Source organism: Benincasa hispida, unplaced genomic scaffold (assembly GCF_009727055.1).
Source record: "Benincasa hispida cultivar B227 unplaced genomic scaffold, ASM972705v1 Contig261, whole genome shotgun sequence".
In the NCBI taxonomy this organism is placed as follows: domain Eukaryota; kingdom Viridiplantae; phylum Streptophyta; class Magnoliopsida; order Cucurbitales; family Cucurbitaceae; genus Benincasa; species Benincasa hispida.
In genome coordinates this window covers 13833-32802 of record NW_024064775.1, presented here as the reverse complement: position 1 = coordinate 32802, position 18970 = coordinate 13833, and the positions used below count along the sequence as shown (strand labels likewise).

The 18970-nt window shown below is 37.5% G+C and overlaps 1 protein-coding gene across 1 annotated transcript; it reads left to right on the top strand.

The window, feature by feature from the left end:
- The first annotated feature begins 1411 nt into the window (after positions 1-1411).
- LOC120069171 (tubulin-folding cofactor E) lies at positions 1412-17804 on the top strand. Its single transcript, XM_039020845.1, has 17 exons — positions 1412-1600; positions 1677-1875; positions 2670-2987; positions 3284-3454; positions 9828-9874; positions 10436-10582; positions 10708-10782; positions 15203-15312; positions 15420-15559; positions 15648-15709; positions 16061-16168; positions 16251-16285; positions 16748-16813; positions 17003-17094; positions 17183-17259; positions 17344-17421; positions 17527-17804. Exons 3-17 carry the CDS (start codon positions 2678-2680, stop codon positions 17623-17625), a joined length of 1617 nt encoding a protein of 538 aa, XP_038876773.1. The 5' UTR covers positions 1412-1600; positions 1677-1875; positions 2670-2677; the 3' UTR covers positions 17626-17804.
- Positions 17805-18970: the final 1166 nt, after the last annotated feature.

Below are 18970 nucleotides of genomic sequence, written 5' to 3'. Positions count from 1 at the left end.
ATCCCTCCTTATCCATATACTACAGACCATTTAGGTTATCACTTAAAACATGATCCACTTGTATGTCTCCATATACATGTTTAAGTTACAACGATAACCATGGATCTTAGTTTATTGGTTTGTGGTTAATGCAACTAAAATATCAAATATATTCATAGACAATGTGAATAAAGTATCATATATTATAAATAAAAAAAATGTTTGTTCATACAAGTGTTTACAAACTGTAGGACCCTACGAGATTTAGGGCATCAACCCCAGCACTTTTCACCAATAGAGAATCTCATTGAGTCAGTTCTCGTGCTCTTCACTTCTCTCAACAACATATGATGGATAATTGGGCGGTTGAACACCATGTCAATGTTTACAAATCGCCCAAAAACTGTTCTCTTGAACATCTCTAACTGCCTTAGGGTAAGCTTTTCCTTCATAGTCTTGTTCGCATTAACAATGTGGGCCGAACTCATTACTTGACCAAGAAATCGGCCGACTACAGGTATTCTGAAATGTGTTGACATCTTAAATCACTCCTGCATGAAATAAAGATTCAATCAGTAATCTCCTTCAGAAAGAAATTGTAAAAAAATATTTTGTTAAGTTTCGCTAGAACCACTCTCGCTGGTATCACTCTCCCTAGTGTCGCGCTCCTTGGTATCGCTCTCTCTAGTAACTCTCATTTATCTTGCTCACATTCTCTCTTTTTACTCGTCTTCAACCACTTAACACATCGAAAACCAAAAAAATAAACAAAAAAAACCATAGGTTCATAGTATTTCTAAACCCCAGAACGATCCACCCTTTCCGACGTCGCTCTCTCTAATATCACTTTTGCTGATTTCACTCTCACTTATCTTGCTCACATTCTCTCTTTTTACTCGTCTTCAACCACAGAACACATCAAAAACCAAAAAAAAAAAAAAAAAAAAAAAACAAAACAAAAACACCATAGGCTCATAGTATTTCTAAACCCAAAACGACCCACCCTTTCCCCATTACCGATCGGTTTAAGACATTTTAAGGTACATATTGAAATCACTTACTGATCAGATTCGATTTGTTGGCGGCAGTGGAATCTTTTGCAAGCCCAATGATGGATTTCAAAATACAGCAAAACCATCCGGAGCTTATGAGCGATACGAAGCCATTACGCTTAAAAGAGTTTTTAGTTTTGGTTGGTTTTCAGTAAAAGGGTAAGAAGACAAAAAGGTGAGGGCAATTTATGTAATTTGATATGACGATGATGTTAGCCGATGGTCAATTAACATTATTTTTTAAAAATGGGTTACTTGAGATTTTAGACAAAAAAAAATTGGATCATCTGTATAAATTTTTCTATTTAAATCCCTAATCTAAAACCAGTTTTCAAAAATAGAATTTAGGAGGTTTGCCCAAACATATATTTTCATTGATTTTCAAATTTCCAAGACTTGCTGCTCGTTCTCTCTCCCAGCCGCACGCACGAAGAAATGAAAGAAAACAATTTCTCTCTCTCCCGCTCGATCTCTTCATCTCTCTGACGTCCGCTCCTCACGATCATCTTCCCCATCTTCGACTCCGGCCGCCGGACGTTCCGGTCGTCTATCGTCATCGCGACCAGCCGGTTAGTGAAGTGAAGTTCTCTCTCTCTACATCAGGTTCTCCTTCCCCTTTTAACCTCGATTTTCTCCCCCACACAGCAACCTGTACCGCCGTCGGCATACCACGCTGCCACTGCCGCCGTGAGTGATCAGCTCCGTACAGCAGTAGACGGCCGTTTACGTTGGGTTTTCTTCAACCCAATTAACCTTGAGTCGATTTACCCACCTGGTTTCGGCGTTCGATCTCAGTTTTCGAGCATTTTGGGAAACTGTTCAGCAATGGATTGAGTTCTCTTTGGTGAGTTTTCATGGTAACAATCACCCTTAAGCTTTCTCCAATTCGATCAAAATCTTGGATGTGATTTCTATTTTTAAATTTTCTTTGGTTGGTTACAAGTACGGAAAGGGCGACCTTGAGAAAAGTTTTGTTAGGTTCGTACCGTCCATTTTAGGTTGGAAGTGGACTTTGAATAAAAAAGACTCCTTTGCTAATTCTATAAGGCTTTTTGGTATAAATTTACAGCACCAAAATTTGGTCCTACCCGTTGGTACTAATTTAAGTTTGGAGGTATAGCATTGGCTGTGTATTTATTAAATACTTTGGATATTTAGCAGCCCTGTAAAAATTTAGGTAACATTTCCCCTGAACGAAGTAAATTACTTCGTGGGATTACATTCTATAATTTCCAAACCAAGATGGCAGGTATCAACTAATGTCTAATCCAAATTAATTATAATAATAGAATTTACTAAGATGGAGAGGTTTGGTGCTACCTAAGATTTTGTGACGAACTTTCTTGAACAAGATCTGTTCTAGAGGTTGTACAAATGTGTCCTTGAGTTCTAAAAACTAAGATTTTGTGAGACATGATTGATATTGACATGACTATTATTAACACATTATTGGGGTCGTGCTATGGTTATAGGTAACATCAAAATCTTCATACCCATAAAATAGAAATTATCCATTAGAGACTAATAATGTTAGTAAAATAACTTCATACCCCTAACTATTTGTCCCAATATTTAGAATAACTATTCTAATCTTGTAACGATCAAATTCTATTACATTCTTCTTTCTCCATGTAACAGGAGAAAAGATGCAAGGCTCAATTCAGCTTCAGTCCGAGTTTAGGCTGGGTCAACGAGTCCACTTTGTTGGTGATCCCCGACGTATTGGAACTGTGGCTTTCGTAGGAACCCTAGAAGGATATTCAGGAACTTGGGTCGGAGTGGACTGGGATGACAACAATGGCAAGCATGATGGTTCCATTAATGGGGTCCGATATTTCCAGGCAAAGTTAGAACGATCTGGTTCTTTCGTTCGTGTCCAGAATTTGAGTTTTGGCATTAACCTGCTCCAAGCATTGGAGCTCAGGTACAGAGGTGACTCTACGAAAGAAGAAGAGGGTATGTATTTGCGCTATAAATATCTATCTAGTTGCTCCTTACATGGCTGGCTAATTGTGGTATATCGTATGTGTAATCTTGTTGCTTAAACTCAAAATTTATTTTCAATGTTTATTGGAGCATTGTACATTTACTAAGAACAAAGTGCACTTTTGTTCAATGTGTAATTAGTTGTTTTGGTACTTAACTACTTGTCCATATTTCCATAAGAGCCTTGGGTATATTTAAATATAATTTAACGACCTCTAAATTTCTTGTTAATGGCTTGTTTTGCATTGCTATTTGCTCTTTTGCAGATGAAATGTATGTACTCTCAGCCAGTGACAAGCGTGTATCTGTTCAATTTGTTGGTAAAGATCTTATTAAAGACAAGCTTAGTCGTTTTGAGGAGTTAACTAGTGTATCATTATCATACATGGGCGTTAGCTCTCTTGGGAATCCATGTCAGATTGGCTCTGTCTTGCCAAGTAAGTCTCTTGACATCAATGAAGTTTACATTTGTCTTCTTAACTGATTCAAATAGCTTGTTCATTTTCAAGATGTTGTTAATATGCAGACATGCCCCATTGTGCGTTTTTTCTTCGTCATTTTTTTAAACAAAAAACATTGTACTAAACCAGAGCACCAAAAGACTATGATCATACATTTGGAGTTGAAGCTTCTTGGTGGAGTGTACAACTCTTTTTTTTTTCTTGGGTGAAAATGCACCATTTGCACCTTCTTTGTGGTTTGCTACACACATTTTTTTTTGAAACGGAGGTTTGCTGTACACAATTCCTTTTATAATACACAGCGCTACATGAACAATTTAGATTGGAGGCCTTTTGTTGTTAACTCTTTGATTTATGCTTCAGGGTCTCTCATCTTCGAGGCCTTTAGGCTGTGTTCTTTTTACTTTTTATTAAAAGAAGACATTTGGAGCTGAAGCATTTTATCATTGATGATCACCCTTTTAAAATTGATGCCAAACTTCATTTCATGAATTTTGTTTGATCTTTCTTTGGACTATTTATAGAAAGAAACACTGAATCTTTTAGAGAGGAGATACAGGTTCTTTTGTTCTGTCATTATTTATAGTTCATAACCTTCATGTATCTTTGGGAAAAGGAGTGGTGTCGAGCGTTGCTATGTTTCATGTGTGGGACCTCCAAAATGCTCTCCCCTCTCTCCTCTCTCATCTCTCCTCCTTCATCCATCCTAGCCTCCTTCCTCATTTCTACTGGTACTTCTTCGGCCATTTAGGCTTGTTGGAGAGATGATGAGGTGTCCTAACTCTCCGCCTTCCTTCACCATTGATAGGAAGACCTTTTCTATAGAAACCTTTCATGGAATTAGTATCACTAAAGCATCTAGGGATAAATCCTTTACTCTCTCTCTAGAAAAGGAATTCCTCACTTGGTTACACTCTACCTTTTCTAGGAAGCATCCCAACTGTTTATCCACAAAGAAAAAAAGAGGAATGAGAGAATTATGAATATCCAAATCATTTGATGATTGATCCATAACCTGACCTAGATCAATATTATTCATGAAAGTACTATCAATTATGGAAGATCTGCTTTGAGAAGATTCCATATCAAATTGTTTTTGCTCTTATTGGCTCGACAGCTATTGTTTTTGGTTGGGGCTGGAGGAATTGATTTTATGGCTATTTCTTATTGTTGAAAATAAGGGCTGTATGTATTAGCCCTAAGGGCATTTTAGTACTTTTACTTTGCCCTATTTTTCTGTATTAGGGTTTTCTGGAGCCTATTTATATCTGGGCTCTTTCTTGTATAAGCGCAAGTTAAGAAATAACAAAAAGTAGCTCTCTACCGTGGTTTTTTCTCCCTGTTTTAGGGTTTTCCACGTAAATCTTGTGTCTCATTCTTCTATCTTTTAACATGGTATCAAAGTGTGGTGACGAAACCCTAGCCGTCGTGGACGAAAATCAACTGTTGGTTCCTCAATCTTCACCAACAATAGCAACCAGCGACACTACCATTGCCGAAACAAGTGCAGCCACCGCTACCGCCGTTGATGCAGTCCACGACACTGCTGTACAACTAGCTGTTGATCGCTACCTCCAGACGGCGCTGCCGCTTCTCCTCAGCCCGACGTCAATGCTGCCTCTGTCGCCCCCCTCGCCATTGGTTTCGCCTGCCGCTATCGGACATAGTCGGACGCTTCTCTACTCGAGTGCCGACCTCCCTAACGCCGGCTACCAAAGCGCCAAACACACGCTGATGCTCCTCTACTTGAGTGCCAACCTTCCTAGCGCTGGCCACTTGAGCATCGACCACCTGAGTCGCACGAATGTTGACGACTGTAAGCATACTTTTGAAACGGGGGAATCTTCATCCTTCCACGGTGGACAGCAACCAACCATGTCGGCCACGACCAGTCACGTGCAACCTCTTTCAACCAGCCATGGTGCTTCGGGTTTGATGGGTCTATCTCCAATAGTGGTCCAACAACAATTAGCTAACCTTCAACAACAGATTGCCGCTCTTGGGACTACTACAAATCTCCAATCGAATCCCGTAAATTCAGATTTATCTTCCAGTCTACCGATGTATTCAAAGAATCCGATAACCGCCTTTCCTACTTTACCTATAACAAATGTTATGTCTAGATCTATGGGAAATTTTGTAGGTTTCATTACAGGAGAGAAGCTAAAAGACCAGAATTATTTTTCTTGGTCTCAATCCATCAAGATGGCCCTCAAGGGGCGTCATAAGTTCGGGTATTTAACTGGAGAGATACCAAGACCTAGACCAGGAGATCCACAAGAGCGCATTTGGAAAGGGGAAGACTCCTTACTTCGATCCTTGTTGGTTAACAGTATGGAACCACAGATAGGAAAACCCTTAATGTATGTTGCAACTGCTCGAGATATCTGGGATGTAGTATAGAAACTGTACTCTAAGAGGCAGAATATCCCGTTTGTACACCTTGCATAAATAGGTTCATGAGTGCAAACAGGGAACAATGGATGTTACTTTCTATTTCAATAAACTGTCTCTAGTCTGGCAGGAGATGGTTCTATGTCGTGAAATTGTCTGGGATTGTTTGTGTGGTGGAGTTCAGTACTCTAAAATTGAGGAAATTGATCGCGTTTATGACTTTCTTGCTAGTCTAAATTCCAAGTTTGATATAGTGCACAATCGAATACTGGGACAGAGGCAGATACCTTCTCTCATGAAAGTTTGCTCCGAGGTTCATTTAGAGGAAGATAGATGGAGTGCTATGAACAACCCTATTGTGTCTACCACCAACTCTGTTGCATTTGGTGTGAAATCATCTGGGTCAAATGGTGATAAGCAGAATGGTAAACCACCTCTAGTGTGTGAACATTGCAAGAAACCTTGGCATACTAAGGATCAGTGTTGGAAGTTACATGGTCGACCTCCGAATGGCAGACGTCGTCCTCCAAAGTCCAAACGATAAGTCAAATCCTAGCCGAGCGCTCGTGAGTGATTCAACGAATGGTGCTTCACAATCTCAATCTCAGGTGAATAACCAGAATAGCCCTGGTGTTGTTGGGTCGGTGCTATTGTCCAATTAGGTAGTTCTCCATCCTTTAGTCTCCTTAGTATCAATGGTAAGAAACCTGGATACTATATTCAGGAGCTATAGATCATTTAACTGGCTCGTCTGATAAATTTCTCTCGTATTGTTCGAGTGCTAGTAATGAGAAAATTTGGATTGTAGATGGGTCGTTTGCTCTTGTTGCGGGAAAGGGTCATCTTTCTCCTTTTGAGGGTTTAAATTTGCAAAATGTGTTGCATGTCCTGAAAATATTTTACAATTTACCATCTATCAGTAAGATCACTAGAGATTTGAATTGTCAGGTTGTTTTCTCACCTGATAATGTTTTCTTTCAGGACTTGAGCTCGGGGATAACGATTGGCACTACCGACACAATCGGGGACTCTATTTCCTTAATGATGATGCTTCCTGTAGGAATTGTTATAGGACTAGTTTGTTATCTTCTTGTTTTTCAACTTTTGAAAAAGACTATATGTTATGACAATTTCATCTTGGTCACCCAAATTTTCAATATATAAAGTATTTATTTCCTCATTTATTTCATAATGTTGATATCTCTTTTTTGTCTTGTGATGTGTGTATTTGTGCAAAACAACATCGGGTTACCTTTTCATCGCAACCCTACAAACCTTCACAGCCATTCACTCTTATCCATAGTGATGTTTGGGGTCCCTCAAACATCACCACATCTTCTGGAAAACGTTGGTTTGTAACATTTATTGATGATCACACTCCTCTTACATGGGTGTTTCTTCTTAGTGATAAATCTGAGGTGCCATCGTTATTTCAACAATTTTATACTACAGAGGAGACTTAGTTTAACACAAAAATTGCCATCCTTCGTAGTGACAATGGTTGCAAGTTCTTTAGTAACACCTTTCATGAGTTTCTGACTTTTAAAGGCATTGTTCATCAAAGCTCTTATGCCTATACTCCTCAACAGAATGGGGTGGCCGGACGGAAAAATCGCCACCTAATAGAGGTTGCACGGTTCCTCATGCTATCTACTTCTCTTTCTTCTTACTTATGGGAAGATGCTGTTTTGACTACACCTTATCTTATCCATCGGATGCCTTCTCGTGTTCTTCGGTTCCAAACTCCTCTTGAATGCTTCAAAGAATCATACCCAACCACGCGTCTTATTCTAGATATTCCACTTCGGGTGTTTGGGTGCACTGCCTTTGTTCATATTCATGGTCCTAACCGCACTAAATTTACCTCTCGTGCTCAGAAATGTGTCTTTGTTGGGTACCCTCTTCACCAGTGAGGTTATAAGTGTTTTCATCCATCCTCATGGAAGTACTTCGTGTCTATGGATGTTACTTTCCTTGAGGATAAACCTTTCTTTCCTATTAGTCCTCTTCAGGGGGAGAACACTAGTGAAGAGACTAATTGGTCAACATCTTCGGTTCCTACGGACTTTCTTCCTGTACCTATCCTGGGTACGAATGATACTGTCCTTCCTACCAAACAAGTTTCATGGACAAAAAATCGAGTCCTTCTTTCAGTGGTAGCTAACAGAGACTGGCTTCTCCACCAACTTGATGTGAAAAATGCCTTTTTGAATGGTGAACTAGAGGAAGAGGTTTATATGAGTCCACCTCCTGGTTTTCAAGCTCAATTTGACTTGAAGCAGTCTCCTAGAGCTTGGTTTGATAGGCTCACTAACTTTGTTAAGTCCCAAGGTTTTACTCAGGGGCACTCTGATCACACTTTATTCACAAAAAGGCCAGTATCAGGAAAAATTACTGTTCTAATTGTGTACGTAGATGATATTGTTTTGTCAGGAGATGATGCCGCTGAGATTATCAAGCTTAAGAAGAAAATGGCTGATGAATTTGAGATTAAGGACCTTGGAAGTCTAAGGTATTTCCTTGGAATGGAGGTGACAAGATCAAGAGAGGGGATTTCTGTTTCTCAACGGAAATACACACTTGATTTGTTGAAAGAAACAGGTATGACTGGATGTAGACCTGTTGATACACCTATAGAATTCAATGCTAAGCTAGGAGATTCTATTGACAAAGTTCCTGTTGATAAAGAGAGATACCAGCGTCTAGTGGGAAAATTGATTTACTTATTTCATACTAGACCAGATATATCCTACACTGTCAGTGTAGTTAGTCAGTTTATGCAGGCTCTTTATGAGGAACATATGGAAGTCGTGAATTGGATTCTGAGATATTTAAAAACTACTCCAGGTAAAGGTCTAACGTTTAGGAAAACTGACAAAAGATGCATTGAAACTTACACTGACTCTGATTGGGCAAGATCTGTTATAGACAGAAAGTTGACTTCTGGGTACTGTACGTTTGTGTGGGGTTAATCTTGTCACGTGGAGAAGCAAGAAGCAAGGTGTGGTTGCTAGAAGTAGTGCAAAAGATGCATTGAAACTTACACTGACTCTGATTGGGCAAGATCTGTTATAGACAGAAAGTTGACTTCTGGGTACTGTACGTTTGTGTGGGGTAATCTTGTCACGTGGAGAAGCAAGAAGCAAGGTGTGGTTGCTAGAAGTAGTGCTGAAGCAGAATACAGAGCTATAAGTGTGGGAATATGTGAAGATATCTAGTTGAAGGAAGTTCTGTCCGATCTTCATCAAGACAGAGATCTTCCTATGAAACTCTATTGTGATAACAAAGCCGCTATAAGTATAGTCAACAATCTTGTGCAACATGATATAACAAAACATGTGGAGAACGATAGACACTTTATTAAAGAAAAACTGGATAGTGGCAGTATATGTATTCCTTACATTCCTTCTAGTCAACAAGTTGCTGACATTCTCACCAAAGGTCTACTCAGGCAAAGCTTTGATTCTTGTGTCAACAAGTTGAGTTTTGTTGATATTTATGCCCCAACTTGAGGGGGAGAGTTGAAAATAAGGGGCTGTATGTATTAGTCTTAAGGGCATTTTTTTTATATATATTAGGGTTTTTTGGAGCCTATTTATATCTAGGCTCTCTCTTGTATAAGCGAAAGTATAGTCGTTTTTTCTCCCTGTTCTAGAGTTTTCCATGTAAATCTTGTGTCTCCTTCTATCTTTTAACACTCGGCGATGTTTTTTTTGGAGCTTTGGCATCTTAAATCTTCTGTTTATGGGCCCTCTGCTTTGTTATTTTCCATTTTGGTTGTATATTTTTTTATGCTGCATTTACTTTTATGGATTTATCGTTCTTTTTTGTATGGATTTTCTTTGAATCTATCTGGTGTTTCTTGTTATTATCCTCTTTGGATTATTTCATTCATCAACAAAGTGTTTCGTATAAGAAAGAAATATATGTTTCATGTGCAATGTCTCCATTTCAGACCTGAAGCAGCTTGACCTAACTGGAAATTTGCTATCAGATTGGAAGGTAAGATTTGAAGAAAATCATTCCTGTTCGCCCTCTTAGTGCGACTCCCGCTGTAAATGTACAGTTATAACATGCAATTGCCGTTTTCAATGTTATAATTGAGACAAGTCTTGTAATCTGCCATAGAGCTTTTGTTGCTTTTCAGCAAGTACTTTGGTTTATGTTAGGTTGATCAGTTGTTTACTGCTTCAGGGTGAAGACTTTGTAGGGACTCATTGTGTTCTTTTTTCGCTTGACAGATGAGAGTTGTCCATTTGTTTTTGATATGTAGTTTTATAAATTCAATCAGTCCAACATATGTATGCCCTTGTGGCCTTGTCCAATGGCCAAAGGGTGAATTGTTAATTAAATGTCTTTGAGGTTTGGTCTGTATCACGCACTCTGGGAAGTTCTGATATCCAACTGGACAATTGTTTAAATCTACTTCCATCCAAGAAATAAAAAGATGGAAAGAAAGAACAAGCATCCTTCTGTTAATTTTTTAAATTGTAATACCTTTGTTGGCAGTTTGGTGGTTATGAAAATCATTTGTCTTATTGTCAACTCCATCTATTCTTGCAGGATATTAGCATCATTTGTGACCAGTTACAAGCTCTTGTAGCCCTCATTTTATCGAACAACTCATTATCTCATGATATCTCAGGGCCCCTTCAATTGAAACACATTCGTATTTTAGTTCTAAACAGCACTGGAATAACTTGGACGGAGGTTTGTTGTTAGTATCGTTGAGAGAGGGGGATACTTTTTTTTTTCTCTCTCTCTTTCAATATCCTTTCTATATCCCTAATATTTGTATATCCCTAATATATCTGAAGTGTACTTTCATATGATAGGTTGAAATTCTTAAACATTCACTGCCAACTATTGAAGAACTACATTTGATGAGAAATAATATAAGCACAATAACGGTATTGATTTGAGATCCTTAAATTTTGTAGCCGTTGGATGGATATATAATAATTTAGTCTTTTATTGCATTTACGTTGCATTATTTTATTGATTTCATTTGTATATTGTTGGTTTACTAACCCTTCTAAAATCTTGAAAAGTGGGAAAGGATGGACTTTTATACTAGAACCGAGGGTAAGGGGGAATAGAAATCCATTTATATTTAGACCCGATAACAAAGGTTCTCTCTAGGAACTACCTCTAAAAAGGTTGTATGAATGAGGAAGTGTGTTAATTAATTGCGAGATTTGTAAGTTGCTACTATTCCCTAATCAAATTCAATGAAAATATGATGTACATCTTTAGTTAGGTTTGAAGTTCTTGACTTTCTTTGTACTTCTTGTGTTAGTCTTGTACATCTTTATATAATCTTTTAGTTTTCTGGGACTATGGCAGCTAGAGAATACTTTGTATTTACCTCTTGGAAGTTCTTTAGTTCTTGTTCTTGGGTAGTTGCAAACTGCTTTCAGTGGCTGCCTATTTAAGCTGCTCTTGTCTTTCATTTTTGGGATCATTGAATAAAATATTATCCGTTTGGTATCAGAGCCGTCGAGAAAGGGCTTTAAAAAAAATGACAAAATAGCACCACCTCTGGAATGGAGAAATAAAGGCTGGACTTGGTTGAGTCTTCGCCGGTCTTGTCTCCTAGAACCTCAACACAACGCTTGCTGTTGGTTGAAAGGGGCCTTGACAATGTCCAAAATCTCATGGCTACTATGGCAGCCCAGTTGGAAAGAATTGAACTGAGGTTAGGACAATTAAACCCACCCATTGTCAAACCCACCCTATTGCTCAAACCCATCCCATTGCAGGAACCAAGAAGAAATTCAGAACATAGCTCACTAATTACCGCAACAAAGAATGATTCAAGACCCAAAGATACTTCAAGATTGGGATTCTTTAAGCGAGGAAGAAGAATTTTTGTATCATCAAGCCCTTCATCAACCCGAGAATCACATATTTCGAAGAAATTAAGGGTATCAACAACAAAATTGGGTTAATAATGAAATAGACCTACCTTACTTCAATGTTAATTTAGAAATGGAAGAGTTTCTCGATTGGATCAAAAGCGTATAAGACTTTTTTGATTATATGAATACTCCGGAGGAGAAGAAGGTGAAACTAGTAGCATTCAAATTGAAGGGAGGAGCATCCACCTTGGGAAGAGACCAATCAAGACATGGCCAAGAATGCTCAAGCTCATGAAAGAAAATTTCCTACCTATTAATTGTGAACACATACTCTTCAGTATAGTATCATCATTGTAAACAAGGTTCAAGAGGATACATGCCATGAGAGGACGTGACAACGAGTTTTAGGAGGATACATGTCTTGAAGGATCATTTGACGAGCGGGATGGAGGTCAGACTCGATGACGACGTCGAGCAACTCAAGTGGTGGAGGTTTTTCACAAGGGTGTTTTTTGAAAGGCAAAACACAGAGGTTTAAGATAGGGTATACCTTGGCAACATGTGATGAGCGGGAGCCTTGATCATGGCCGCAGGGGGCATTGCTGGCGGCACAGCTTGGCATGCAGTCAACACGGGCGGGCAATAGTTGGGGAAATTGGACCCTAATAGGTGTGGGTAGATGCACAACACATGGGGATGGGCGTTGGTGGGCACAACAAGCACGTGGATGACCAAATAGACACGACATAGCAATGGGTGTGTTGGGAAGGCATTGGCATGGGTGCTGGGTAGTGCACGCCAGGCAAATGTGGCGAGGCATTGTGCATGGGCACGTAGGAATCAGACAATGGGTGCCCACCTACGAGAAACTCTTCAGTATAGTATCATCATTGTAAACAAGGTTCAAGAGGATACATGCCTTGAGAGGATGTGACAACGAGTTTTAGGAGGATACATGCCTTGAAGGATCATCTGACGAGTAGGATGGAGGTCAGACTCGACGACGACGTCGAGCAACTCAAGTGGTGGAGGTTTGTCACAAGGGTGTTTTTTGAAAGGAAAACACAGAGGTTCAAGACGAAAAGGGTATGAAGAGGGCATACCTTGGCAACACGTGATGAGCGGGAGCTTGATCATGGCCACAGGGGGCATTGTTGGCGGCACAGCTTGGCATGCAGCCAACACGGGCGAGCAATAGTCGGGGCAATTGGACCCTAACGGGTGTGGGTGGATGCACAACACACTGGGATGGGTGTTGGTGGGCACAACAGGCATGTGCATGACCAAATAGACACGACATAGCAATGGGTGTGTTGGGAAGGCATTGGCATGGGTGTTGGGTAGTGCACGCTAGGCAAATGTGGCAAGGCATTGTGCATGGGCACGCAGGAATCAGACAATGGGCAGCAGCAGAATGTTGTCTTTGAGCTATAAAAAGGGCTATTCGGATTCCAAGACTCCCTTAGTCATTTTGAGGACGGGAGAATGACTAAGTGCTGATTGTGAAGAAGCACTAAGGAGTGGGAGAAGAGAATAGAGTGGTGAGCAAATCAAGTTTTCCCACAATGGAGGAAGATTGACTTGGCCATGGGCTATTCTTAGTAAAGGGAAGTGTGAGCCTAAAGTATAGGCAAGTGGTTAACCTATATTTAGTACATACACTTCAAGTTTCTCAACCGTTGTAGGAAGGTGGTTACTTGTAAGTAGTATAAAAAGGAGTGAAGATCAAAAGAGAATAGAGGACTCAATCAATACAATACTGGTTATGTATATATAATATTGATTTCATGCCTTCCTTGAATAGGATCTATTCTATTGGTCCTGTATAGATCCTATTCAAGTAAGATCGTACAATTGTATCCTTGAGTTCTAAAATACAATACTGATTTTGTTAAGATGACGGAGTATAGAGGAGATATCACTAGACTTCTCATCTATATGGAGCCCCCAACTATGTAATTAGACCAATAATTGGTTGCTTTTAGTAAGAAAAACTCTTCTGCAAGCTTGTTGAAAATGGAAAGCAATAAAAAGTAGTCTTTATATCATGTCAACAAAAAGAGCATCTAGTTATGTCTTTATATCATTTTTGTTGTCAGAATTGGTTTTGTTATAATGTCACTACTGTATTTACTTATATTTCACATTTACTTATATTTCACATCTGTGTAGAGTTTGTATCTCTTGAGTATTAGTCTTCTTTCATTTTATCAATGAAAAGTTGTCTTGTTTGGGGGGGACAACAACGAAAGGTTTCTCCATTTTGTGATTTTCAAAGCTGTAAATTGCTGAACATCCATTTTTGTGGTGACAGGTGAGTTAGAAACGCCTGTTTAATGTTTTTTTTTCCCAGAGGCATATGCAGTCTATTTAAAAACGAAGTGCACAAAACAGAATGTTGGGATGACATTAACCAGACTTGGAATGGAGGGCCTTCCTCCTTTTTCTCTGTTTTTTGGTATACCTGTAAAAATCCAAGGGAATAGTAGATTTCGGTTGGCTCACTTCACTACATTGTTTCCAAAATTTCTCCTTTATGAGGTTTGATCAACAAATTTTTTTAGGGGTCAATAAATGCAGATTTTTTACTTAAAAAAAAAAAAAAGTAACCAGGCTTGGAATATTGGCCTCAGAAGAGGGGTCTTTTACTAGGAACTTCAAACTTGGAGTCAGCTCACTAGAAAAATTGAATCTTATTGTTTAGGAGTTGGTAAAGATAAAATTGGGTGGAGTGTAGACTTGATCAGTGTGTTCTCTAGCAAATCTACTTTCCTACTCTTCACAAAAAACAGTAGATTGAAAGCTCCATTGATTAAGTTAATTTGGAAGTTTAAAGTTCCAAAGACAGTGACTTTCTTTCTTTGGATAATCGGCTATAGAAGTTTGAACACGGCTGATAGATTGCAAAGAAAAATCCCAAATTGGTTCCTCCCCTGATGTGCACTTTGTGTCTAAGGAATGAGAGTCCATGAACCATCTCCTTCTTCATTGCCCTCTTGGGACTAGAGTATGTGTGTAATTGCCTCTTAAAAAGGGGGGTTCTCTTCCCTTGCCCTTAGATGTCCTTCCATGATTAATTCAAGTTCTTGTTTCTTATTAAAAAAAAAAAAAAAAAAAGAAAAAAAAAAAGAAAAAGGAAAAAATTGAAATGGACTATCTCCTTCTTCATTACCCTCTTGGGACTGGAGTGTGCGTGTATTTGCCTCTTGGGGAGGTTGTCTTCCCTATCCCTTAGATGTCCTTCCAGTTCTTGTTTCTTATCAGAAAAAGGAAAAAGCATGGAAATGATGTAGTAGTCTTTCAATGCTTGTGAGTTGCAGAAATTAATTAAATAATAGAAGGATTTATGAAGTCAATTAATCCGTTTATACTCATGTGTCACTTTTTTTTTTCTCTCGTGTGGCACTTAGTTCTACACACTTATGTCACTCTTTCTAAACTAGTATTTCTGTTGTGATCTCATTTTCAGCCTGAATCATCCTCTATGGTCCAAGGATTTAATCTTTTGCGACTTCTGAATCTGGAAAGTAACTGTATAGCTGAGTGGAACGAAATATTGAAACTTGGACAATTAACAAGGTAGTGGTTTTATTATTTTGTTCTTCTATTTGGAGAACTGGCTGTTGATGAACACACCCTAGTTTTTTTTCACCATATTTCCTTGAAACTTTTGACTATGCTATCAGCTTGGAGCAGATTCAGTTGAATAACAACAAATTGGGCTCTATATTTTATCCTAACTTAGATGAATTGCACGAGTTATTTGGAGATGTTGAATCACGAGGAGACTGTTTTCTATTCCAAAATTTGCGATGCCTCTTTCTCGGTAGATTATTAAGTTTCCTTAACAATTGATGTCTCTGTAGAGATTGTTTTGATTAGTTCTCTAACTTATGTTTCTCTATGTACTTCAGGAGGCAACAATATTGATGATTTGGCTTCTATTGACTTCTTAAACTCATTCCCTCAGTTGATTGTAAGATTTTAGGATGGTTTAACTTGTGAATTCATATATTTTTACAATACAAGAGATAATTGTTATATATACTGATAGGGAGAATTTTTTTGTAATCCATTGGATAGGATTCCCTTGTGTAATTTCATCACATCAATGAAATTTTTGTTTCCAATCTAAAAAGAGGGGAGAAAAAAGAAAAAGAAAAAGAAAAGAAGAGATAGTTGTTATAGTTGAATTAAAAAAATAATAACATTGGCAGACACATTATAGATTTTAAATGAAACTTTAAGTTCTTTATTTGTTTGTGTCCGGCTTTAGTTAAAAAATCACTTCTCTCCATTGATTTATTTATTCATTTTTTTTTCCAAGGACATCAGGCTTTCAGAGAATCCAATAGCTGATCCCACGAAGGGCGGGATTCCCAGATATGTTTTAATTGCACGATTATCCAAAGTTCAAATAATAAATGGGAGTGAGGTTGTTTGGAAGCATTTGAAGCCCTTTTCTTTTCTCATCATTACATTATCGTTAACTGGAAGACTTTTATCTCATATATTAGGTAACTCCTCGTGAAAGAAGAGACTCTGAAATACGGTACGAAAAACAATATTTTGAGTGCCTGTCTATTTCTTTATTTTATTTGTATTATTAGTTTCCTCCTTTTCTTGTAATTCTATACATCTCTGAAATTGTTAATCAAAAGAAAGCAGCATTAGTTCATGACTTCTCCTATTCTTGATCACCATTTGGCGATAATCTTCCATGAGAGTACTAGTAGGGATATATTGGTAATTTTCATAGGATATTTGTAAGGATATAGCGGTATTTAGCTAGGGAGTCTTTATTAAATAGAGGGAGTTAGGGTGTGGGAAGGGAGGTCACATCTTGGGCGAGTCAGTCATTGTGGGTGGATTGTTGGAGAGAGATAGCCTCTCAAAAAACTATTGTTATATTGTAATCTCTTTTTTGATATTGGAATATGACTTGGTGTGCATGGTTATGTCAAATATGTCAAATATGGATAGCGATCCTGGTTAACCATCATCTTTCGTGCAGCTACGTACGCATGGTTATGTCAAATATGGATAGCGATCCTGAGGAAACATTAAGGCTGCATCCTAGGTAACTGCACTGAGTAAAACTGTGAGTCAGTGGTATTGATGGCTTATTTATGCTTACGAGATATGGCACACCTTTTCACATTTTGAATAACAAAAAGAATGAGAAAGTGCACAAACTTACCCCCTGTTGTGCCCCCGATAAAGGTTTTTGTTTGCTGACATTGTTGATGCTGATATATGAGTGCATCAGATTTGAAGAGCTTAAGAATTTTTATGGGATTGAAGATAATAGGGCGTCGGTCGGACCTACTGGACCTCAGAAACTGTCTTCTGGCCTCATATGTATGAGTGAACTTGAAATTTGAAATTCGGGGCATTTTTAGAACCGTTACTTATCCTCACTGAATAATTGTCTGATAAATTTATCCAGCAATCACTCTAAAGTGTGTGGGAGCATCAATTGGTGAGAAGCCTCCATTGACAAAGAAATTACCACCCACTACATCAGTTACTGTCCTTACTTTTAACATGGTATTTTGTTGCTTCATGTTGCTAGTTTCACCTCTAAATAATGACTCTTGCGATCTTTAGGTTGGCAAGTTAAAGATGCTTTGTGAAAGCTTTTTCAAACTAAAATCTATCAGACTAAAGTTGTATCTTCAAGAAGAGGTTTGATCTCATAATTACTTGCACAAACTAGTAACTAATAGCCATCTCTATCTAACGACTTCCTACTGTCGTTAATCTGCAACTGAACTTGTTTTACATTTTCAGGATTTGCCCGTGCCAATATTGCTCGAGGATGATATGACATCTCTTATGGATCTTGGTGTTGGCAATAAATCTAACATTCTTGTGGATGAAGAGAGTTGAAGGAAATAAACCAAAAGGTTCTTTGAATATTGTTGTTATTTTTCCTTTTCTACCCTTGATTTTGATTTTTTTTTTTATTACCATGGTTCACTCTCCCTATGTTTGAAAGATGTTACCAAGTTTAATTGTTGGTCTTGTACCGATTATTATCACAAGTTTTTATGTTAAGTTTGCTCCCATTCTTTTTTTGAATATCATATTTTATGAACATAAAACAGGATATTAAAACCTGTATTGTAAAAGGACACTATTGTTTTACAAAGTTTGATAAAAATCAATTGTTTAGGATAGACTGTAGACAATGTTGAAATGATTCATCTATATTCTTTGAAACGACGTTGACTTTAGTACATGCCAATTAACTTAGGTTCATTTTGGCTTTGGATTCTATAGATTCATGATATTTAAATTAACTGTGGATATCGATAATTTTAATGATTTTCATCGGTTCAGGTTTATAAGGAACATTTGCCATCATTCTTCAACTTTTTCAGTTATAATAACGTCATTTCTTTAATTATAATATAATGTTAAGAAAGCTCTTAAAAGTTGTGATATGCTCTTGATTTTCCATTATAACACAATTCTTCTATCATAAAATTAACTAAACAAGATTTTTTTTTGGTAACAGCAATTCACTTTCCCTGGCAAGATAATAAAAAGATTAGAATATCATATCATTTTGGTCTATGTACTTTGAGTTTAGTTTTTGTATTTTTAATTGTTCAATTTTAGTTCATGTATTTTTAATAAATTTTAAAATTTGCATTTTTGATAAGTCTTAAATTTAGTTTTTAGATGTTAATTTTTATTGGTTAAGTAATAATAATTTTCTTATTATGTAACTATTTTTTCACAATTTATAAAAGGATACTCATAAAATACTAGGATTTTTTTTTTGAAGAATTAATAAGAAAATGACTTCATGGTAAAATTTTTTTTTTTTTTTTTTTTTTTTTTTTTTTTTTTTGTGGGGTGCTGGGGGATCAAGAGAATGACTTAAATCACACTAAGAAAACAGGATGAGGGAGAGGGAGGGAGGAATTTAAATCATCCAAGATAAATTATGTCTAAATTTGAAGAAGGGATGAACATCATTAAAACTTTGATTAAAGAAGTGACATTATTATATAATGTGAAGCGGTAAGGACATGTTTGGATTGTTTTTCATAAAAGACTTTTATTTGAATTTTTTGAAAAACTATTTTGAATGGTAGTCAAACACTTCAATTTTTTTTTCAAAATAATTTATTTTGAAAATTAAAGTAAAACATATTCTAAAATAATTTATTTTGAAAATTAAAGTAAAACATATTCTAAAACTAGCCAATGTCAAAAGCAAGGA

Excerpts from the sequence above, each read along its gene's own strand:
- LOC120069171 (XM_039020845.1), top strand. The coding sequence starts at position 2,678 with ATGCAAGGCTCAATTCAGCTTCAGTCCGAGTTTAGGCTGGGTCAACGA. Across the intron at positions 2,988-3,283 it reads CTCTACGAAAGAAGAAGAGG|ATGAAATGTATGTACTCTCA; the intron begins GTATGTATTTGC and ends GCTCTTTTGCAG. Across the intron at positions 16,814-17,002 it reads ACATTAAGGCTGCATCCTAG|ATTTGAAGAGCTTAAGAATT; the intron begins GTAACTGCACTG and ends TGAGTGCATCAG.